General features: G+C 40.0%; 1 protein-coding gene across 1 annotated transcript; it reads left to right on the forward strand.

The window, feature by feature from the left end:
• The first annotated feature begins 22,828 nt into the window (after nucleotides 1–22,828).
• On the forward strand, nucleotides 22,829–24,359 carry LOC127088110 (uncharacterized acetyltransferase At3g50280). Its single transcript, XM_051029021.1, has one exon. The coding sequence runs from the start codon at nucleotides 22,883–22,885 to the stop codon at nucleotides 24,260–24,262; it is 1,380 nt and encodes a 459-aa protein (XP_050884978.1). The 5' UTR covers nucleotides 22,829–22,882; the 3' UTR covers nucleotides 24,263–24,359.
• The last annotated feature ends 1,000 nt before the right edge of the window (nucleotides 24,360–25,359 follow it).

Genomic DNA, 25,359 nt, shown 5'->3' on the forward strand with positions numbered 1-25,359 from the left:
ATTTATGGGCATTAGGGGTATGCCTGATTAACTCTAGTGCTAGTGGGAGATTGTTGGTGTAAGCCCTAGAGGCCAATACTTTTGGTACTTGTATCGAATTATTTATTAATAATAAAAGGCTTTTTCTTTATTATGTTTGTTTAATAAAGTCCCTAGAATAGCTAGTCCGTTTAATGTATCAAGTATGACTTAATCATGAGATCACATTAAACATAAGGACACTATTCTTAAAGTATCCGTAGTCGAGCTTTATTGTGAAGTGGGATAACATTAAAGCATTAAGACTATTATGTATATAGACTGATGATCACATCTCATGGATCATGGATAAGGAGTTATCAAGTCTTAAACATAGGTATGAATATTAAGAGTAATATTTATACTCGATTGACCTGCTATGAGAATACTATATAGAAAGTTATGCAAAGTGTCATAAGTTATTCTCATGGTGATAATGGTGTATACCACTCTTCGATCTGAAACCACTATGGACCCTAGATGTAAAGTCGAATGCTTTATTGCTGATCAAACATTGTCCGTAACTGGATAACCATAAAGACAGTTGATGGGTACTCCACAAAGCATGCTGAGGGACATGAGTGACCTAGATGGAATTTGCCCATCCTGCGTAGCAGGATAAATGTCTATGGGCCCAATATTGAACTGGACAAGGATGACATGGTATATGTCTTGTGTTCAATATAGACATAAGGGCAAAAGGGTAATTATACACATGAGTATTATCACAGAAGGATTTGTCAGATCACATGACATTTTCGTGTCTTGGTAGCAGTGATGTGTTGCTAGATAACGCTCACTGTTTATTATGTTAAATACCTGATTTAATATAATTGTCAATGCCGCGAAAACCTACTGGGTCATACACAAAGGACGAATTGATGAGAGATAGAGTAACTAAGGAACAGCGTAAGGTACGGTGCACTTAAGTGAATTATAGAACATCGTAAGGTACGATGTACTTAAGTAGAATACGAAATATGGTAAGGTACCACGCGCGTAAGTGATTTTGGCATATTATAAGATATAGGCCACATACACTTAAGTGGGCTTTTTAACTTGTAGCCCACACAAGTGGTTCTATAAATAGAACCCTCGTGCAGAAGCATTAAGTGCGGTTGCATTTTAGTTTTCTCTCTCTCTCTCTCTCTCTCTCTCTCTATCTCTATCTCTCTCTCACACACACACACACACACTCAAAGCCTTCATTCGTAGCATCTAGCACTGAGATTGAAGGAATCCGTTCGTGTGGATTGAGTAGAGGCGTTGTCATCGTTCAACGTTCGTGATCGCTCCGTAGATCTGCATCAAAGGTTTCAATCGTCACAAGAGATCTGCACCAAAGGTTTCAATCGTCACAAGAGGTAACGATTCTATCACTGATCATGCCCATTCGTAAGGATCACTAAAGGAGAAAATTTTAATTTCCGCTGCGTTTTGGATCGCCATTCTCTTTCAACCCCTCCATGGAGAATGATGCTCATTTGATTTGGAGCGCAACAACACCAATCTTGTGTTTTTTGATTGTTGAAATGCATCAATCAGATAGGGTAAAATTGCAATTTGGGTATTATCAAGACATACCATATCCACCTAAATGCCTACAAGAAGAACATACCATGACTATGCAAGAGTCATGGAATTATAGTTACACAACGTTGAATAGAAACGAACAACAACTTTGGAAAACTGATACCGACTGTGTTTGATTGGGGTAACGTTTCAGGGAGAAATGAAGCCAACCGAAGAATATATTAATTGGCTACGACATCTTCCATTACAATACGCGTCAATTGAGCAACTACTTATTGACCCCCGTCAGCATTGTTACACATCACAAATGTCGACTGCACCGCGACCATAATTAACAAACCCCCGAATAAGAATCCCTCCCAACCAATATTATACACAAACTTGAACTTCCACCCGATATGAACCAAAAAGTCAATATACATAACCCTAGCAACAACAAACACAAAACACCTAATACCATCAACCAAACTACCAAACCCAAACACAACACACTTCATACCAACAACCAAACTTCCATACACTAACACAACAAACACCTACTAACTACCCATACCAAACACCACAAAACCTAATACACTACACTTCTCAAACCCAACAACAACCATACCTACGCCCCCCACATAACTACACACCATCCCACCACCTAACTTTGATTACTCTACTACACATCAACAATCAACAACCACCGATGTGAATGACTATTACATTGCAACCATAGAACCTTCAAACCCAAACCCAGCCTCATTCACACAAATATTAAATAACTGTTCTCCTAGTATGGATTTTGAGAATTTTGAGGCATTCGAAATTTTTCGTGAGCAACCACCCATTCTTCAAACCACTGTTAATCCGTCCACAACTACCGCCCCTACTATACCTACCTCAACACAACCATTAGGTCGTGGTCACCGCGTTCGAGTACATGCAAGATGTGGAACTGGTAGTCATTTCGTCGATGAAGATCCCAATCAACGTCGCAATTAATTTCTTTTTAATCTATTTTTCTTTGTAATTATAGTTAAAAAATATTAAGAAAGTAAACATTGTAATTATCGTTTTTAATTAATATTATATGAAATTATATTTTTTATTTAACTTTTAAAGTTTACTAAAATTAATATGTAATCATCTATTAATAAATTTATTTTTAATAAATTTATTGTAAGTATCATTAATTTTTCATTTTTATTAAAAATATTATGTAACAATTAATTTAATTTGTTAAAAAAATTTAAAGTTTTCTTTCTTAAAATTAATTTCGAAATATTATGTAATATTAAATATTTATAACAAATATTACAAAAAAAGTTATATAATTTCGAAAAATTAATTAATTAATTATTATAAATATTAATTTTTAATTAGTATTATATATTTATTACAAATATTATATAAAAAGTAATATAACTAAGTAATATTAAATAATTATGAAAAATATTATACATTAAAGTATTTATTTATTTATTTTAAAAATATTTTATTTTTTTGTTAAATATAATATTTTAATTAATTTTTAATATTAAATAATTATTTGAATCATTTTAAATTAAGTCTGAAATTAAAAAACAAAAAAATAAATAAAGTAATACACACTCCATCCTAGGTGGCGCACCCCAACTGGACCTCTGGGGACGTCCACCATCTTGGATGGAGTATCCTGAAAAGTATTAAAATATTTCCACAAAACAACAAAAATGATGGCAGATTGGAAAATTGATTTCGAATAGTGACATTTTAAGAAATCTTTTTCACCATAGTGGCTTGGAGGTCAAACTCTCTTCAAATTAGATTTTTTTTTTAAATAATCAATTTTTTAAAAAATTATAAAAAAAATTCATAATTTCAAAAAAATTACATAAATGAGCAATTTTTGCCCTAATTTATACATTTGCGCCACCCTAGATGGCGCCTACCCTTAAAAGTAGGGCAAGTCGCCACTAGGAGTGGCGCCTACTCTTACTTCATTTTTTTTAATTATTTTTAATATGTTTTTAATTATTTTTTTAATTTTTTTAAATCTTTTTTAACTGATTTTAAATTTATTAATTTATATTTATTATAAATTATATTAATTTATATTAATTTATATTAATACATATATATAAATAATATTATTTACAAGATATATATATATATATATATATATATATATATATATATATTAATTTATAGATATTAATTTAATTTATAACTAAATAATATTTTTTACAAAATTATTAATATTTATATACATGTAAATAAATAATATTATGTTATAATTTGTAAAATACACAAGATATATATAGATATATATTAATTTATATTAATAAACACAATATATTTATATTAAAATAATACAGAAGACAAATATTATAAAGTTTAATTAAAATGCATTATTAATTTGGGATTTTTTACATATTATGCGGTCCCTGGTACGATCCGCACGGGGGAGGTCTAACTACTCGTCTAGACGGCTCACGTGGTGGTGGTGCTTCCCTATTCCCACCCCTAGTCGTAACGCGTCCCCTTGCCCTTTGCCGTTGTGGTTGGGTCGAAGTCCCTTCAATGTTGTAGGAAAGGCAGGTGCCCTCTGCGCCCTCAAAGCTTTGTCTCGGTGGGACAAACTGACTCCTGTTGGATGCGCCCTCGAAATGTGGCCTTTGGTAGTTGAGGGTTGAATCGGGTTGGCTAAAGAACCATGTCTGTTGTGGTGTGTAGTAGTCTTGTTGGTAATCCTCTTGTATACCTGTGTCGGGGCTAAGTGGAGGACTGGAAGAGCCTGGGACATCGTCGTGATGGAAGTGTTGGGATTGGTGTTGGTGGGGGGATTGAGTTTGTGGTAGGTGTTGGGACTGTTGATGGGGGTGGGAATGTTGAGGTTGGTGTTGGTAATCTTCATGATATTGGGGTTGAGTTTGTGGTATGTAGTGTTGATTTGGTTGGGGGGTGGACATGTGTTGTGGTGGTTGTTGTTGGTAATACAGTGGTGGTGGTTGTTGTTGGTAATACGGTGGTGGTGGTTGTTGTTGGTAATATTGTGGTGGTTGTTGTTGTTGGTAATATTGTGGTGTTTGTTGTTGTTGGTAATATTGTGGTGTTTGTTGTTGTTGGGAATATTGTGGTTGTTGTTGTTGTTGGAAATATGGTTGTTGCATTCGGGGATCGTCCAAATAGAACGGGTCAGACACAATCATTTCTGGATTTGTATTTGGTCTATACCAATCCACATATTCCCTTGTCGGCTTCATTTTGTTGGGCGCCATCGGAAATTGTAGAACACAGTGGGCACGCTTTTTCCACATTTTACGGAACTCCTTTGCAAATGCCTTCCAATTTTGGACATACCACTGGTGGCTGACTTTTTTAAGATGCCAAGGTTCCAAAGACATTGGGGGCCCTGGGATTTCTTGATGCATTCCGAATTGCAGTTTGACACAGTCACTTTGGTGCATCTCCACAGTGGTGAACCGCATGATAGCCGTTTTTGCTGTCCAAACAGCTGCATCTTCGGGGTTGGGTTGATGTTCCAATCCCAAATATGGTCTCCAAATAAACTGCAAAGAAAAAAATAAATATGTTATTTTTTGAGAATGCTTGATATTAATATATTAGTTAAAGGATGAATGATTTAGTGGTAATACATCTTGTGGTCGGAGAGGATCCAAGAGTTGACGATAAAATATTATTTTATTTTTCGGGGTAAGACTGTAATCTAGTCCAGTTGCAATGAACCTAAACAAAAAAAGATAAATAATATTATTTACAAATATTTATAGAATAAATATACAAAATGAAAAAACATCATAAATTTACCTAGTTGCGTAGGGGAAGGAGTAGACGTTAGGATTTTCGGGGGCTAGCCTCGGCAATCTCCACCACCCCCATGTTTGGAGCAAAAAAGCACATCCAGAAAATGTACAGTGGTCATTTTGTGCATTTTTACACAAAGAGCTATATAGGAAAGCCAATACAGCAGAACCCCAACTATACGTGCTTATTCTATCTATGTCCTCGAGCAAACTCAAGTACATAAAGTTTATGCTATTTCCCGTGCCTTCGGGAAATAGAAAGTTCCCAAATAATAACATAATGTAAAACCTTGTTTTTATTATTTTTTCTTGTTCGGACGAATCCTCAGTCAAAATTATAGCGTTGTGGTAGAATTGTAGGCTCGATAGTTTAATACCCTGGCCCCTTGCTTTCGCAGATCCCTCACCCTCGACTAGATTTACGCCCAACATTTGAAGACATAGTTCGTTGGGCTGTTGAACATTTCCAGTCACAGGCTTACCATCTATTCGAAGACCCAAAAGCATGTACACGTCCTCTAGTGTGACGGTACATTCACCAGTTGGTAGGTGAAAAGTGTGTGTCTCTGGTCTCCAACGTTCACACAAAACAAGAATAAATTTCACATCAATTGTGGCATTTACCACATGCATAACATGACCGAACCCCGCACGCTCTATGTAAGGTACGAACCATGGGTCTGGATAAGCCATAGGGTGTGAACGTTGAAGAAATTTCTTGGGATCCTTTAAAAACAAACAATATAAACAATCATTAGATTGGAGTTTTAAAAAATAAATTATAAACATACAAAAGAGGCAATGTTCAAGAAAAACTTACGAATGAGGCTATGTTCGCCCTAGTGCCTCTGTGTTCTTGGCCCATGGTAAGAAGAGACATGATTGCAATGTAGAACGTAGGTTTGTTGATGAAAAGTTTGCCGGTGTTCTCTGAAAAAAAGTGTTAGTGGATGATGAAAGTTTTCAAGAATGACCTGCTATTTATAACCGTTTGCAAAGTTGGGTGAGAATCTTGGAGGCTAGGTGGAGCTGCATGCATGTAATAATTTTGACACGTCTGTCGCAACCTGAAAAATACAGTGCGCGAAAAAACAACCGGCGAAAGAAAATGACAGAAGAGTCGCCACCGTGTGTTATTCATCCCAAAGGAGGGAAAGGAAACGCTCGAAGTAAACCTGAAAAAGGAAAGGACAAGACGGGGTCTCGCAACCAAATCTTGGGTTCGGGAGTCGGTTATGCGAAGGGAAGGTATTAGCACCCCTACGCATCCGTAGTACTCTACGGGATCCACTTTTGTAGTTCTTGTCTAAAGGGTGTGGGTTTATCTAATGTGTTATTTACTAAAAAAAGGGGGTTAAATGAAAATGACTCGCGCGGATGTCGCATCCACTACATACGTATCTCATCTGAATATGAGAATCAGAGTCTTCGTAGCTCGACTGACCTATGGATTGGGGGGATGTGTGCTCGCTAAGACATCGCGTCTTATGCCTACGTATCTCATCTGACCTGAGAATCAGAGCAAAACGTAGTTCGGCTAACTATGGGGTTATGGATTGGGTTTTGGACGAACGACGTCACTACGCAATCTACCGGATGCTCGACCTTTGGAGACTTACTCGCCTGTAGTAGAAGGAGTTAACGTGTTGCTTTGGATTTTAGGGTTTGGGATGCTCAAGGGCAAAAAGGCAGTCCTTGACGAAGGAACCGCGCTACCTGCAGGGATACGAACACATACAAAACAAACATGTATAAAGTAAATGTGCCAACAAGGGGCTCAGAAGTAAATAAACAAAAGAAAACAAATGCCTCCTTTCGAGGTCTTCCAGCTAAGAAAGCGATAAAATGCGGAAAAGAGGTAAAAGTACCACACGGATAAAGATTCGAAGTAACAGCAATTAAAGGAGTAAGAAACCCAGGGATCTCCCAAGCTAATGCCATCAAAGAAAGGTGAGTCAGTACAGGTAATCGGAATGAACCTCTAGGGGGTATCCCACAAATAAAGTGGGAAAACCACGCAAACCATCTCTGCAAGAGTCTGTGTGCCCTCACAAAAACTCAACAAAAGGGTTAGTGAAACACGATAAACATTTTTTTCATGGATAACAGTATGGTTTCAGAAACCTCAAACCCTGTGGCATACATTTCAGAAATCAGGTGATTAAACATTCAAGGCATAGGTTTCACCCATTCATGCATAATTAAACCCGTGGGCAAAAACATAATGAAATTCATTCATCATACCTCATACATTCAGATGATCCAAATTAAGAGCATAAAATCATGGGAATGAGGCAAACCTGATGGGAGAGACCGGTTGAAATCAAATGGCACGGCTGGGTTTGCAAGGCAATGTTAGGGTTTGCGTGAGATGAAAGTGTGTGAGTCAGATTGAATTTTTCAGAGCTGCCTGGGGTTGCTCTGAGTTCTCTGTCAGGTTTCTCTCCAGGTTTTGTCAAGGGTTTTGTTTCAAGGAAACCTCAGAGTATTTTGCTTCTCTTCCTTTTTCTGGCTGATCTCCCTCTTTTATAACCTGATTTCCATGGTTTTGTGGGCTCGAATGAGAGAGGTCCAAGTCCAAGTTTTTTTCTATTATATTTTATTTATTTTTTTATTATTATTTTTATTTATTTATTTTTTTTGTAAAAAATTATTATTATTATTATTATTATTATTTTAAAAGTTTCTTGGATCTAATTCTGATTGACATGATGAAATGCAATATGAAATGCTAAATGAATGCAATTTTAGGGTGTTACAGCTGCCCCTATTCAATCATCAGCTAACCCGAGTAGGATGAAAGCAAACAGCTTATCAGACAAACGGGGTGAGCTGTGATTGAATACCAAAGACAGACCGAAAATTTGCGCTCCGAGAACACCACAAAAATGCGGAAATACACCGCGCTGTTTATTTTTCTTCCGATCCTCTGGCTGGATCTGAATCAGTCTTCTGGCTTAATCTGGAGTTTCGATCCTCTGGCTGAACCTATACTCAATTTAGTCCTCTGGTTTGATATTAATTTTGATCCTCGGGCTGGATACGATTTTGATCTTCTGGCTAGATCTTCTTCGATCTTCTGGCTAGATCTCCTTCGTTTCGATTCTCTGGCTGAATCTATTTCCTTTGATTCTCTGGCTGAATCTACTTCGATCTTCTGGCTAGATCTGAATTGTTGCGATTTTCGATCTTCTGGCTAGATCTTCTTTGTTTCGATTCTCTGGCTGAATCTACTTCGATCTTCTGGCTAGATCTGGATTGTTTTGATGATAAATTCCCATCATTAGGATCCCGCATCTGAGGCATGCGCTGGTTGACCCTCTTTTGAAATCTACACCCAACCTTCATATTAGATATGCAGCTTCGAGAATATTCCACTTTTGGGCTTCGTACATATTCTTCGGGCTAGAACATGTTGTAACGACTCCTCAATTAGACTTGGGCTTGCTAGGGAAATAAAGCTTGTAGGCGACTTCATTGGGAAATCTTCAAATTGAGCCTTAGGCTGGCTTACTGGAACACGATTCTCAGGCTGAATCTTCGAAATGACCCTCAGGCTGGATCACTGGAACACGATTCTCAGGCTGAATCTTCGAAATGACCTTCAGGCTGGATCACTGGAACACGATTCTCAGGCTGAATCTTCGAAATGACCCTCAGGCTGGATCACTGGAACACGATTCTCAGGCTGAATCTTCAAAATGAACCTCAGGCCGGATCACTGGAAAACGATTCTCAGGCTGAATCTTCGAAATGACCCTCAGGCTGGATCACTGGAACACGATTCTCAGGCTGAATCTTCAAAATGAACTTCAGGCCGGATCACTGGAAAACGATTCTCAGGCTGAATCTTCGAAATGACCCTCAGGCTGGATCACTGGAAAACGATTCTCAGGCTGGATCACTCACGCTTGATCCTCTGGCTGGATCTCATGACCTTGGTTGTAAAGTAATTCTTCAGTCTGCTTGGAAGAACCTGTTTATCAGCTTATGTGTATGCTTGATATGATATGCATGCAAATGCAAATGTTATGCATGGTGTAAAAAGAAATCTGCTTGGGGAAGCAAACTCCGGTAGGGAACAGATCGCTGTATCAATCCTTGAATGCTCTGTGGGGAATGATCCGTCTGCCGGGACCAATGAGCCACCAAAAATAAATTGGCTGCTTGAAAAGTTGACCTTGCGGGGGGAGTATCAACTATGGAAACTTTGTTCGGAGAGGCTCTGTGAGGAGAGTCAGTGGGGAAAACACTTCCTGGGGAAATGTCGTAGGAAACGACCTTTGTTGGAGATATGAACTTGCTAATCGCCCTCAAGCTGGGGATTAACAAATCTGTTAAAAATAATCTGCTGGGGAATGAGATGAACACTGGGAACACCACCCTCTCATCTGTTGGTTATGCAACCACTCCGTTGTTGCTAGGAAGATACAGTCTGACACTGTTAACTCCGCTGGGGATATATAGTTTGGATATTGTCAACTCTGCTGGGGAACATGCTCTGCTGAGGAGAGGCTTTGTCAACCGCTTGGGGATGAGGATTCATGACTTGGCATCCGGTTCCTGTGACCTGCAACCAAAAATACACGTATGCCCCGGGGGAATTACTCGGTTTGAATTCACCGTCCGGGATTAAGCACATTCAAAGCAATTTTAAATGTTTTCCTGTGCAAATCATCTGCAAAAGCCACTATTATGTTCATATGCAATATGTTTTATCAAAAATTCGGACATTTTTGCAAACAAACTGATAAATGAAAAATAAAGAGGCTGTTTAACTGAATTATTCGACTCTTACCGGGGAGAAAATTTGTGCCAGGACTAGGCGAGGGTATCAGGAAGCTGATCCCTGAAAAGAGGTGATCGCTATAAAAAGAGAACTATCCTAATGGCAATGGGGATACGGGGTCCCACCGAGTTTCGACTCTGCTATGGCTCGTATGTCCTCAAGACGCTCTGCTCATCTTGCTTTCTGAAGTGGATGATTAGTCGATCTTTAACCTTCGAAGATTTCCGGATTGAATGAAACGGTGATATAACACTGATGAACTCAGATCACAATCATTCGCTTATTCCCTAACTTTTGCCTGGATCGCCCCCTTTTCGGGTTTTCAATCCACCGGGATACACATTTTTGCCTGAGCCGCCCTTTTGGGTTTTCGACTCACCGGGTGTACTCTTTTTTTATATCCCTAATTTTTGCCCGAACCTCTTTATTCTTTATTTTATGCGAAGTATTTTTTTTTAACTGCGTCTGAGTTAATAGGGGACGGGAATCCTTCGCCATCCATGGTTGTTAGCATCAAAGCTCCGCCATAGAAAATCCTTTTAACCACGTACGGACCCTCATAGTTCGGTGTCCATTTGCCCCTGTGATCTGTGTTGGGAGGAAGAAATCTTTTGAGTACCAATTCACCGACTTGATACCCCCGAGGGCGCACTTTCTGACCAAATGCTTTCTTCATTCGTCTCTGACCGAGATACGTCAATTCTGGGTACGTAGTTCCAGCATAGCACCTTAATCATCGAAGACAAGGTAAGCAAAGCATCAGCAAATTGGTTTTCTTCAAAAGAAAGTCAACAATCTTCTCATGTAGTCTCTGTAAGGAGCCAGATGAGGCTGAGGTGTATACCATTTCCCGTTGGTTTGATTGATGACCAAAGCTGAATCCCCGTATACATCCAGGGTTTTAATCTGTATATTGACGGCTTCCTCAAGTCTTAGGATACAAGGTTCGTATTCGGCTTCATTGTTGGTGCAGGGAAAAGTTATTCTGGCACCAAATGGCATATGAACCCCCTTCCGGTGTGATAAACACTACACCAACTCCGCGACCATTGACGTGGACCGCCCCATCAAACATCATAACCCCTTTGGATTCAGGGTCAGGCCCCTCCTCCGGGAGTGGTTCCTCTCAATCTTTCGATTTGAGAAACATGAAGTCCTCATCAGGAAAGTTAAACCTCATAGGTTGGTAATCATCAATCGGTTGCTCTGCAAGATAGTCTGACAAGACACTTCCCTTGATGGCTTTTTGTGAAGTGTATTGGATGTCATACTTTGTCAGTATCATTTGTCACCTAGTAACCTTTCCGGTAAGTGATGGCTTTTCAAAAATATACTTGACTGGATCCCTCTTTGATATCAATAGAGTCGTGTGAGTCAACATATACTGTCTTAGTCGGCGAGCAGCCCATGCCAAAGCGCGGCAAGTTTTCTCTAGCAATAAGTATCTTTGTTCACAGTCGGTAAACTTTTGCTAAGGTAGTATATTGCATGCTCTTTTCGACCTGACTCGTCATGCTGACCGAGCACACAACCCATTGACCCTTCTAACACAGTCAAGTACATGATCAACGGTCTTTCCTCTCGGCCTGTAGACTTGCCCCAATCTTGATCTCTTTCTTGTCGTCTGCGGTACCGATGTTGACGGTCTCAATCACCTCCTGATAAGGTGTAATAGCTCGGTCCTCCTGTTTCAACAATCTGGCTAACCCTTCAGGCAATTCACAATCTTCCTCAACCCCTTCTTCGGCTTAATAGATAGGATTGTCGAAGTCATACTTGGCCATAGCAGTGTCGTTAGTAGTGAGATCCGGGTGGTCAGCTCTGCATGATAGAGGATCATGCTTTACCTTAGAATGAGAGATTTTTTTTTGGAAAGAAAGAAAAAACGAAAAAAGAAACATTGCCATTTTTTTTGTAAAAGTAGAAAAAAAACTGAAATAAAGAGAACACAAAATTGTTTGCAAAAGCCGTCCTTTATTGATGATAAAAATAATTGCGAAATGTAACTAAATGGATGGCCCTACAAATGAACCGTTACACCTTGGGCAAAGTGTAAGACTTTATTATGCATGTAATAAAGGAAAACAATAAAAATCACTCTTTCAGTAGAGTAACCTGGACGGTTTTTTCAGGCGACCAATTGTCGAGCTTTTCTCCCGGGACACACGGGCGAATCCAGCTATCTAAGTCACAGTCGCCGTCAGCCTTGTCTTCATCTGCAGCATTGACGATGTAGGGAGAAACCAAACCCCCGCTAGAGAGAGTACCGGTTTCATTCTTTTGAGATCCCAGAGCATACCCCAATCCAAACTTGTCTTCTTTGATGACTGGCTCCACAAATTTTCCCCAGCCTTGGGCATTACCAGCTTTAACCACTTCGACAGCTTGCTTGTATGAAGAGATAGAAGTCCCGACCTTCTCAAACTCAGGTGAAAAGACAGCTTCGGGCGCGACCTCATTGATGTTTATGGCTTCAAAGCCCTGACACAGCATCTCGTGCATCTCGCCGTCCATCTCTACATACTTAAATGTAGACAGGTGGTTAACAAAAATATCCTCTTCACCACAGACAGTGACGACCTGACCTTCTAGTTCATATTTGAGCTTCTGGTGGAGGGTAGAAGTAACAGCACCGGCAACATGAATCCAAGGCCGACCTAGCAGACAGCTATAGGCAGGCTAGATATCCATCACATAAAAGGTACTCTTGAATACCTGCGGTCCAATCTTAACTGGCAACTCAACTTCGCCAAAGACAGCTCTCTTAGAGCCATCAAAAGCCCTCACAACTAAGTTACTTGGCCTCAGGATGGTGTCATCGCAATCCAACTTCATTAAGGCTTTCTTTGGAAGAACATTCAGAGAAGAGCCTGTATCAACCAAAACATGGGAAAGCATCACCCCCTTTGCACTCCATTGTGATATGCAAGGCTTTGTTGTGATTCCTGCCCTCAGATGTCAGGTCATTATCGGTGAAACCTAGCCCCCGACTAGCGTTTACATTGGAAACTACCGACTCCAACTGGTTAACAGTTATCTCCGGTGGAACATAGGCCATATTCAGTACTTTCAACAAGGTTGCTCTGTGCGCCTCAGAGCACAGCAATAGTGAGAGAATGGAGATCTTTGAGGGTGTCTGATTTAGCTGGTCGACTACCTTGTAGTCACTTTTCTTGATAATCCTCATAAACTCATCCACTTCTTTCTCGAATGCGGTCTTAGGAGGATCTTCCTCAGTAGTAACCTCTTCGGCGGCCATCTGTTTCCCTTTAGCCTTGGCAGCTGCCTCGGCTTCAGTATTCGCGCGTAATGTTGATGGTGCAAATAGGCGTCCACTGCGAGTGAAGCCACCAACCCCTCCAACATTGTCTACAACGGAGCTACCAATGTCAATGTCTTCTTTGTTAACTTTCTGTCCCTGGCAGTAGATATCAGCCTCATAGTGCCACGGGATAGCACTGTCTTTCTCATACGGAACGGGTCCTGGTATTGTGATGGTGATCGGACCAACCAAAGTCGGTTGAGGGCTGTCAGAGTAAATTTCAACTGGTGCTGAACTTTCGATGTTCACCGCTGCTGGTTCTGTACTTTCTGGGAAATATATTGTTGTCGGAGCGAGTCTCTCGGGAACATATATTTCTTCAGGAGTGAAATAAAATGTCACCGTCGATACATCATTCTTCACTGGACGGGCCTGATCGAACTGAAGACAACCTTCATCTATCAGTTGCTGAATACCCCTTCTCAAACTGTCACATCCGTTTTCGGCAGCTTGACAATTTCTGCACTCTTCCCCACAGCCCGGGAAAATCTGTCCTTTCAAAAGTCGGTCTTTAACCACCGATAGCAAAGTTTTCACCTTAGTCACATCAGAAACCAAATTCAAAGTTTCCCCACTATCAACAGCATTAATCCTCTGCCCGCCGTGAGCCGGCATCGGGTTCTGGATAACATTAGGCACCGGAGCAAAATTGATAGCCTGGGCATCTCTCAAATCTTGTACCTTTAACTGGAGAGCCTTGCAATTATCTGTAGTATGGCCAGGTGCGTTGGAGTGAAAAGCACATCTGGCGTTGACATCATAACCTCTAGGCAAATTATTGGGATCGATTGGTGGGGCCAGAGTTCTCAATCTAACCAGATTCATGTCAATCAGCTTGGGAAGTAATACTGAATAAGGCATTGGGATTGGCTCGATGACCTGGTCCGTCTGCCTTGGACGTTGTTGATAGTGTCTCTGCTGACCCAGATTACCTCCTTGTTGTTGATTGTTGTACCTGGGTTGTTGTTGCGGATGATATTGCGGTTGAGGAACAGGTGTTGGAATAGTGACTGCGGCCACTTGATCTTGATAATAATTAGGGCGTCCTCTACCCCTGCCTCTTCCGACATACACAACGCTTGCCTCGCCTTCTTTTCTTCACTGACCGTTACCAGCAAACGGTCTCTTGGGACCTGATGAGTTGGAATCACTGTTGTCTTGAATTCGGCCCATCTTCAACAGACTCTCGATTCTTTCTCCAGCAATTACTATCTCTGCAAAGCTGATTGACGGGCAAGCAGCCAATCTCTCAATATAATTGCCTTGAAGAGTGTTCATGAACATGTCCGCCATCTCCCTTTCAGACATAGGGGGTTGGACGGACGCAGCAATCTGTCTCCAACGCTGAGCATACTCTCTAAAGGTTTCCTTGGCAGTCTGAGACATACCTTGCAACAAGGTCCGATTTGGAGCCATGTCCAAGTTGTATTGATATTGCTTGACAAAAGCCTCTGCCAAGTCTTTCCAGCTCTTGATGGTAGTACGAGACAAATGAGAATACCATTCACGAGAAGCTCCAGTTAGGCTGTCTTCAAAATAGTACATCCACAACTTTTCATCTTCCGTGTGAGCTCCCAACCTTCCCAGATAAGATTGGAGATGAGTGCGTGGGCAAGAAGCCCCGTTGTATTTCTCAAAAGTAGGGGGTTTGAACTTGTGAGGAATCCTTACTCCCTGAACCAGACCAAGATTTGTGACATCAAAGCCTAAGGAATTTTGAGACTCCAAAGATTTGAGCTTCTCAGCAAGCTCATCCATACGGCGAGTGGTCTCGAGGGCCTCGTCGTGCAAAGAAAATTGATCATATTGATAATCTTCAGTAACGGGGCGCCCGTTAATCCGAATCCCTTAATTCACATTGTACCTTCCGCTAATACCATTTCCAACATTCCCTGTGTTGCCAACATTAGCCGGGTTTCCATCAGCATTTGCGTTACCCGCGTTACCAGTGTTCACAGGGTTATCAGCGTTCCCAGGGTTACCAGGGTTTCCCTCAGCATTTGGTATCTCCACCTCCGGATTGGGTCTCGGTTGCTCAACCAATTCCCTCAGTTTTTCCCGGCCTTCTGCCATACCAGTCATCAATGTCATGAACTGATCCATCCTTTCACGCATATCAGCCAGCTCTTTCTGTACTTGGTCCATCGCTAGCTGTGGACGATTTTCCTTTGTCGGGTACCTGTGGACTCGCTTGGGACCAATAACTGCCTGATACAGGGAACAAACATTAGACACTGCGGTGACACCTGCAAAACAGACAAGGGTTAATATGCATGGTATGCGATGCACTGCTTGTTCAGTTTTAAGGCACCCCCGTTTTGAAAGGGAATACCCTGCAAATGAATAAGCATGAAATGTTGGATGCAAATATGCAGATGATGTTATGCAATACAAAGGCATGTCAATCAGAATTGATGGATCCGCTTGAACATCTGGAGAGAAATTCACTGAGGAATATAATACAAGACCAAAACTCTGCTCCAGAAAACCGGGTTGGTTGGAGGTTAAGGTTTCCTGAATTTAGCCCGCCCCTCACTGGTAGGTTCTAAGAACAGAAGTTCGTCAGCTTCAGCCCTTCAGTCGCGAATAATACGTTTACCACTGAAGGTTTGGTATTATTACGGGACAAAAGACCTCCATTGACTCCCCTCAACAGGACATCCTAATAGCAAGTTCCCAGTCTCGGGATCCTCGGATTGAGCAGCGAGAATGCGCCCACCAGAGCTAACATAATCACGTCTCGGAGGAGAGGCCTCGACTGAGTTCTCGGGAAATGGTCACCAGAGTCGACGATTTCTAGAGGAACATCCTGCCGTTACGGAACACCCGTAAGACATAATATATCCAAAAGAAACCTCGTCTGGGTGTGGTTCTTCACGAACGACTTAACGTAGAAACACGCCACGCAAGCCTCATGATTATCCACTCTAAAACCTGTGTGTACACTCAAGCCTGGGTAATGGGCTTATCTCTCATAGAACACCCCATCCCAACAAACAAACAAACAGATCCAACAGATACAACAGATGCATGCAAGCAGGTAAGCAAATAAAGGTACAAAAGCATGAACACCCAATAAACAAGAAATCACACAAGCTAGGAGGGACTCGCTTAGGGAAGATGGACCAGCAAGAGGTCAACTTCTTAGTGTCCCCAGCAGAGTCGCCAGCTGTCGCAACCTGAAAAATACAGTGCGCGAAAAAACAACCGGCGAAAGAAAATGACAGAAGAGTCGCCACCGTGCGTTATTCATCCCAAAGGAGGGAAAGGAAACGCTCGAAGTAAACCTGAAAAAGGAAAGGACAAGACGGGGTCTCGCAACCAAATCTTGGGTTCGGGAGTCGGTTATGCGAAGGGAAGGTATTAGCACCCCTACGCATTCGTAGTACTCTACGGGATCCACTTTTGTAGTTCTTGTCTAAAGGGTGTGGGTTTATCTAATGTGTTATTTACTAAAAAAAGGGGGTTAAATGAAAATGACTCGCGCGGATGTCGCATCCACTGCATACGTATCTCATTTGAATATGAGAATCAGAGTCTTCGTAGCTCGACTGACCTATGGGTTGGGGGGATGTGTGCTCGCTAAGACATCGCGTCTTATGCCTACGTATCTCATCTGGCCTGAGAATCAGAGAAAAACGTAGTTCGGCTAACTATGGGGTTATGGATTGGGTTTTGGACGAACGACGTCACTACGCAATCTACCGGATGCTCGACCTTTGGAGACTTACTCGCCTGTAGTAGAAGGAGTTAACGTGTTGCTTTGGGTTTTAGGATTTGGGATGCTCAAGGGCAAAAAGGCAGTCCTTGACGAAGGAACCGCGCTACCTGCAGGGATACGAACACATACAAAACAAACATGTATAAAGTAAATGTGCCAACAAGGGGCTCAGAAGTAAATAAACAAAAGAAAACAAATGCCTCCTATCGAGGTCTTCCAGCTAAGAAAGCGATAAAATGCGGAAAAGAGGTAAAAGTACCACACGGATAAAGATCCGAAGTAACAGCAATTAAAGGAGTAAGAAACCCAGGGATCTCCCAAGCTAATGCCATCAAAGAAAGGTGAGTCAGTACAGGTAATCGAAATGAACCTCCAGGGGGTATCCCACAAATAAAGTGGGAAAACCACGCAAACCATCTCTGCAAGAGTCTGTGAGCCCTCACAAAAACTCAACAAAAGGGTTAGTGAAACACGATAAGCATTTTTTTCATGGATAACAGTATGGTTTCAGAAACCTCAAACCCTGTGGCATACATTTCAGAAATCAGGTGATTAAACATTCAAGGCATAGGTTTCACCCATTCATGCATAATTAAACCCGTGGGCAAAAACATAATGAAATTCATCCATCATACCTCATACATTCAGATGATCCAAATTAAGAGCATAAAATCATGGGAATGAGGCAAACCTGATCGGAGAGACCGGTTGAAATCAAATGGCACGGCTGGGTTTGCAAGGCAATGTTAGGGTTTGCGTGAGATGAAAGTGTGTGAGTCAGATTGAATTTTTCAGAGCTGCCTGGGGGTTGCTCTGAGTTCTCTGTCAGGTTTCTCTCCAGGTTTTGTCAAGGGTTTTGTTTCAAGGAAACCTCAGAGTATTTTGCTTCTCTTCCTTTTTCTGTCTGATCTCCCTCTTTTATAACCTGATTTCCATGGTTTTGTGGGCTCAAATGAGAGAGGTCCAAGTCCAAGTTTTTTTCTATTATATTTTATTTATTTATTTATTTATTTTTGTAAAAATTTATTTATTTATTTATTTATTTATTTCATTTTTTTTTAAAGTTTCTTGGATCTAATTCTGATTGACATGATGAAATGCAATATGAAATGCTAAATGAATGCATGAATGAGGAGGGCAAATTTTGGGGTGTTACAACGTCTACTGCATGCATCAGTAGGTCAAGATAAGACATGAACTCGCCACTCTAGGTGGCGAATACATTGAAGTCTTGTCTTGTCTGAGAATCTTGCAGGCTAGGTGGAGTTGCATGCATGTAATAATTTTGACACGTCTACTACATGCATCAGTAGGTCAGGATAAGACATGAACTCGCCACTCTAGGTGGCGAATACATTGAAGTATTGTCTTGTCTGAGAATCTTGCAGGCTAGGTGGAGATGACTTTGAGGGATAGGCATGCGTGAGAATCTTGCAGGCTAGGTGGATAGGTTAGCATGCATTGGTACAGGTTAGGTTGCACTTGTCTTGTCTAGGGGAAGGCTTGGTGGATGTGTTGCATGCAAAAATATGACACGTCTAACGCATGCATCACAAGTGAATCCGTGTATATAGGCATGCGTGAGAATCTTGCAGGCTAGGTGGAGATGACTTTGAGGGATAGGCATGCGTGAGAATCTTGCAGGCTAGGTGGATAGGTTAGCATGCATTGGTACAGGTTAGGTTGCACTTGTCTTGTCTAGGGGAAGGCTTGGTGGATCTGTTGCATGCAAAAATGTGACACGTCTAACGCATGCATCACAAGTGGAAGTTATCACACAGGTATTCACAAAATCTTCACAATATCAAATTTTCACACATATCTTCGCTTATATATTCACACAAATTTTCACACAGGTATTCACAAAATCTTCACAATATCTTCACATATTTCACACATATCTTCACGTATCATGGCATCTTCATCACAATACAAAATCAAAGCTCACGTGAATGGTGAGACTTATGAATGTGATATGTCTGGCTTCCTATTTAGAAACACCGATTGCACTCGTTTTTGTCTAAATAGAGGAGCTGACTTCTCTTATCTGAAAAAAAAGATTGAGTCCAAACTTAGACAACCTGTGTCCCAAATTTTTTATCAACAACCTTTATTTTTCTGAAAATAACTCTGTCAAGTTTTATAAGTCATTGATTCAAAATGACATGGAGGCACAAAACATGTTTCGTAACCATGAGTATTCTGGTTAAGATTATATAGTGTTGTACATTGTCTTGGAACAATTTCAACCAACTCAGAATATTCAGTCACAGGTTATTGATCATGTGGTTGATGACGAACAAGATGTTGAACACCCCGTTGAAGACGATGTGGTTGATGATGCAGAAGACGTGGTTGATGACTTGGTGAACCGTGATTCTGAAGACGAAGACCAAGTACAAATACCTATAGCGCAACGCTACTCACCGCCTGGGCACTTCACAACCCTTAACTTGGGCGAGGACGAGCCCTCGTCAGATATGTTCTACAACCCATATATGAGGTCTGATGAGAAGTTAAAAAAGGGTGACCAATTTAGGACCCAGGAAGAGTGTTTGTTAGCAATAAAAAACTGGCACTTGAAAAACTGTGTTGACTACGATGTTAACAAATCAAACCCGGAAAGATACGTTATTTTATGCAAAAACCCGGAGTGTGGGTATAGGTTGATGGCATCGTACAAGAAGAAACATAATGCGTGGGTGATATGGTCCATTTCTCAAGGTCACACTTGCGTCAACACAAACATGGCACAGGATCATCGCAAACTTAGCCATGATATGATCTGCCATTCCATAATACCTCTTGTTGAAGCTGATCCGTCACTCAAGGTCAAAACTATTATCTTCCATTGTGTTGCTGTTTTCAAATATACACCGTCGTACAGAAAGGCTTGGTTAGCGAAAACCAAGGCAATTGAACTGGTATACGGTAATTGGGAGGAATCATACAAACAACTTCCGCGCTACCTGGCTGCACTACATTTGTATTCACCTGGGACGGTTTCTATAATGGAGACCTTGCCGGCACAATCCCCTGACGGAACTCGTCTAGAAGGTAATGGAATATTCCATAGACTTTTCTGGGCATTCCGTCCCTGCATCATCGGTTTCACATTCTGCAAGCCGCTTATTCAAGTCAATGGAACTTGGCTGTATGGGAAATACAAAGGATCGTTACCGATGGCGGTCGCACAAGATGGAAATTCTAATATTTTCCCAATAACATTTGCATTGGTAGAAGGAGAAACGGTTGTTGCTTGGAGTTTCTTTCTTAAGAATCTCCGAACGCACGTGACTCCACAAGTTGGCATCTGTGTGATTTCTGACAGGCACGTTTCTATAGACAGTGCATACAATAATCCAGCAAATGGTTGGCATGACCCCCCGTCTACGCATGTCTACTGCATCAGGCATATTGCTCAAAATTTTGTGCGGGAGTTCAAAGATAAATTCTTGAAGCAAAATTTGATAAACGCGGGGTATGCATTAAACCAACCTGGATTCCAATACTACCGCCGGGAAATAGTGTTGGCAAATTCTGATACAGGTAGGTGGATCGATAATATTGACAGAGCAAAGTGGACTAGGTCATACGGCGATGGGGTGAGGTGGGGCCACATGACAACAAATCTTGTGGAATCAATGAACGACGTCTTTAAGGGCATACGTAACCTCCCGGTAACCGCTTTGGTGAGTGCGACGTATTTTCGGATGGCAACCTTGTTCGTAACAAGAGGCAAGCGCTGGCATGCAGTGTTACAGACGAATCAAGTGTATAGTGATGCCTATATGAAGTTTATGAGGCAGGAATCTGCCAAAGCCAACAGCCATCAGGTGACGGAATTCGACCTCCATGGCCACACTTTTAGTGTCAAGGAAACAATTGACCACAACCAGGGGCTGCCCAGACAAGAGTATAGGGTCCTAATACCAGACTGTTGGTGCGACTGTGGTCAATTTCAGGCCTATCGTATGCCTTGTTCCCATGTCATTGCAGCGTGTTCACACACCCACTTCGATGCATTGTCGCTAGTGTCTCCCATCTACAAAGTCACAACATTGCTAAATGTATACGACAATCCCTTTCCGGTGGTAGCATTGGAGGCATATTGGCCAGAGTATGACGGGGAAATTGTTTGGCACAACGATTCGATGCGGCGTAATAAAAGTGGTCGCCCAAACAGCAGGCGCATTAGAACTGAAATGGACATCGCAGAGAAAATGCAGAGGAAGTGTAGCATATGTCGACAACTGGGGCATAATAAGAACAAATGTCCATATCGTGGATCTAGTTCCACAACATAGTTTTCATATTCATAACTCTGTGTACCAATGCTATTTATCAATAAAGTTTACTTTTTATTCCAAATAGAAGATGACATTGGAACAACAAACACAAACATCTAACATTAGAATAACAAATACTAAAACAAAAACAAATACTGGAACAAGAACAAGTACTAAAACAATAACAAGTACTACATCAATAACAAATACAAGAACAACAACACAAACAACCATTAAAATCTAGGAAATTACAACAGTTAACACTATGTCATCTGATCCATGCATCATTTGGATGCAATCAATGTCGCTTTCAACTTCAACCCACCAATATACCGTTTCTCCAGTTTCAAATGAGAACCTTGTTCTAAGCCTCTGAATCCTTCTGATGACTTCACCAGGTTGGTAATCTCCCTCTAACCAAGACATCAAGGACCTTTTTAGTTGGTCCAACGAACAGATGTTCCAAAATTTCATCTCCATTGGGGGTTTGACATGCGAGAAAATAACATGCCCATCCCTTTTTAAGATTACTGGTTCAGGATCCGGCCGCCTTGATGATGTTCGCTGCCATGATGACGGTCTGGGGGATGCCATGAACTCAACTTGATAGAGAAAGTGATAGGAAAATGTGGTGAAGAAAATGCAAGGAAATAACACTTTATTTATAGGAAAAATTATAGGCTGTACACCAATGTACTTAACCCTAATTAGTGCCGCACTTGATTAATTAGTCTTAGAGAGAATTAGGGTTTGAATTAGGTCATAACTACCAAACTCTAATTATAACCGATCAATAAACCCTAATTATAATTGATTAATTAACCCTAACATGATTAATCCTAATTCTCCCAAAAATTTATAAATAATTTTATTTAGTTATAAATTAATATATATATATATATATATATATATATATATATAGATATAGATATATATATATATATATATCTTGTAAATAATATTATTTATATATATATATATATTAATATAAATTAATATAATTTATAATAAATATAAATTAATAAATTTAAAATAAGTTAAAAAAGATTTAAAAAAATTAAAAAAAATTATTAAAAACATATTAAAAATAATTTAAAAAAAACAAAAAAAAAAGAATTAGGAGTAGGCGCCAATCCTAGTGGCGACTTGCCCTACTTTTAAGGGTAGGCGCCATCTAGGATGACGCCAATGTACAAAATTAGGGCAAAAATTGTCCATTTATATAATTTTTTTAAAAAAATTGATTATTTAAAAAAAAAATTCTCCAAATTATTGTTCTCGAACTTTAATTGTAAATATAATAAATTAATGATCAATAAAAACAAATCATTAAAATATTTATTTATTTCTATATAAAGTTACTTTTTTTTGTATGATTGAAGAATCCCCGGTCTCTCTTTCTCTTTCTGCAATACACAGAAAATGAGCACTCCTTCTCTAAACCACATTTCTGAATGCTTCATCAAACCATATCCCCCAATCGAAGACTCGAACCAGATATGCTACTTATCACCTTGGGATATTTGCATGTTATCTGCAAATTATATCCAAAAGGGTCTTCTCTTCAAAAAACCAACATCATCACTAGTTAATCAGCCAGATTTTATCGATAATCTGTTGATAAAACTTAAACACTCTCTTTCACTCACACTTTTTCATTACTATCCCCTCTCAGGTCGTCTTGTTACCAAGAAAACGCAAGATCCTCCTTCTTACACCGTCTTTGTCGATTGCAAAAACAGTCCTGGAGCTAAATTTATCTATGCAACTTTAGATATCAACATAGATAATATCCTATCCCCCATCGAAGTTCCACCCATTGTTCAATCCTTCTTTGACCATGACAGAGCAGTCAACCATGATGGTCACACCATGTCTTTGTTATCCATCCAAGTCACTGAATTATTGGATGGTGTTTTCATAGCTTGTTCCATGAATCACTCTATTGGCGATGGAACTGCTTATTGGAATTTCTTTAACACATTTTCTGAGATATTTCAAAATGGCACTAATACTAATCCTCTTTCAATTTCACACCAACCTATCCATAATAAGTGGTTTCCAGAAGGTTATGGTCCAATTATCAACCTTCCTTTCAAACATCTCCATGAGTTTATTCACAGGTATGAAGCACCTGTTTTGAGAGAGAGAATCTTCCATTTTTCAGCCGAGTCTATAGCAAAACTTAAAGCAAAGGCTAACAAAGAGTGTAAGACAACAGAAATCTCTTCTTTCCAATCATTATCAGCACTAGTTTGGAGATCTATAACTCGTGCACGTCAACTACAACATGATCAGACAACAACTTGCAAATTGGCTACAAACAACCGAACGAGAATGGAACCGCCCCTTCCTAAGGAATATTTTGGGAATTCAATTCATGCGGTGAGTACGGAAACAACGACGGTAAAGGACTTGCTTGAGAATGATCTAGGATGGGCAGCTTGGAAGGTTCATCTGGCTGTTGCAAATCATAATGACAAAGTGGTGCGGGGATTTGTGGAAAAGTGGTTAGAGTCTCCTTTTGTGTATCGAGTGGATGTGCTCTTTGATCGTAATACTGTGATGATGGGTAGTTCACCGAGGTTTAATATGTATGGAAACGAATTCGGAATGGGAAAAGCATTGGCAGTTAGGAGTGGTTATGCTAACAAATTTGATGGAAAAATAACATCGTATCCAGGTCAAGAAGGAGGAGGGAGTATAGATCTTGAAGTCTGTCTTTCACCCGACAAAATGATGGTCCTAGCATCGGATGAAGAGTTCATGAATTCAGTTTCAGTGTTTAATCCTTTGTTTTAGTTTTTTAATACTACTATTATGTAGTACCAATTTATAAATAAATAAATAATTGTTTTTCTGGCTACAAATTATAATAAAAAAACATAACTTTATTTTATTTAATCATTTTATTTTGAAAAGTTAATTATTTTTAATGGAAAATTAAATATAAATCATATTTAATTTTTTTTCTCTCATTTTTTTATAAACAAGAACCAATCAAAATAATTTTTACATATTCCTATAAAATATATTTTAAAAAAGACAAAAATTTAAACTTTCTTTATAAATGAAACACATTGACTTTTGCTTATAAATTGGTACGGAGGGAGTGTGTTATGGTGTTTAATGGATGACTACAGTGTTGCAATAATTAGAACCTTACAAATACTCCCTCTTATCTTCATTTTTTAACCGTCACATTTTTGTTCCTAAATGTTGAAGGATAATTCAGTATTTTTAATATTTGTCTATGTGAAATTATTGTTTGTGTATATATAAGTAGTAGTGTCATTAGTCATTAAGTAATATAATAGTTGTAAGAGCAGTTTGTGTAGCAGTGTGCCTGCGTGCAATTATTTATTGTAACTATTTTAGCATATTAGTGGAAGTTTGTTATTCTCTATTCTCTCTCTTCTTCCATCTTCATCCATTTCACCTTATGCACCAACAATTGATATCTAGAGCTCCGGCTCAGATCCACAGGGAAACACGAGTGAACGGTGAGGCGTTATGTGATTGATTTCGTTTCTTGAGTTCGTGTTGAACTTTGGATCAGAATCGTAATAGGATCACATTTTTTTTATTCTGCATGATTGGGAAACACTAGTGTTTGGTGAGATTTGAGTTTTGCACAAGGTTGAAGATGAACAGAAACGACAATCTGAGTACCAAGCTTCCAGTGTTTGATGGCAAGAATTGAAATCGTTGGATGATTCAGATGCGTGTGTTGTTTGGTGCTCAAGATGTTCTTGATCTCGTCAACGACGGTTACATTCTGGTTGCTGAAAATGAAACGGACGCACAGAGAAATGCTGAGCGTGATCTGAGACAGAAGGATCATAAGGCGTTGTTCTACATCCATTAGTGTGTGAATGTGAACGTATTTGAGAAAATCG

This window comes from Lathyrus oleraceus, chromosome 5 (genome assembly GCF_024323335.1).
Source record: "Lathyrus oleraceus cultivar Zhongwan6 chromosome 5, CAAS_Psat_ZW6_1.0, whole genome shotgun sequence".
Taxonomy (NCBI): Eukaryota; Viridiplantae; Streptophyta; class Magnoliopsida; order Fabales; family Fabaceae; genus Lathyrus; species Lathyrus oleraceus.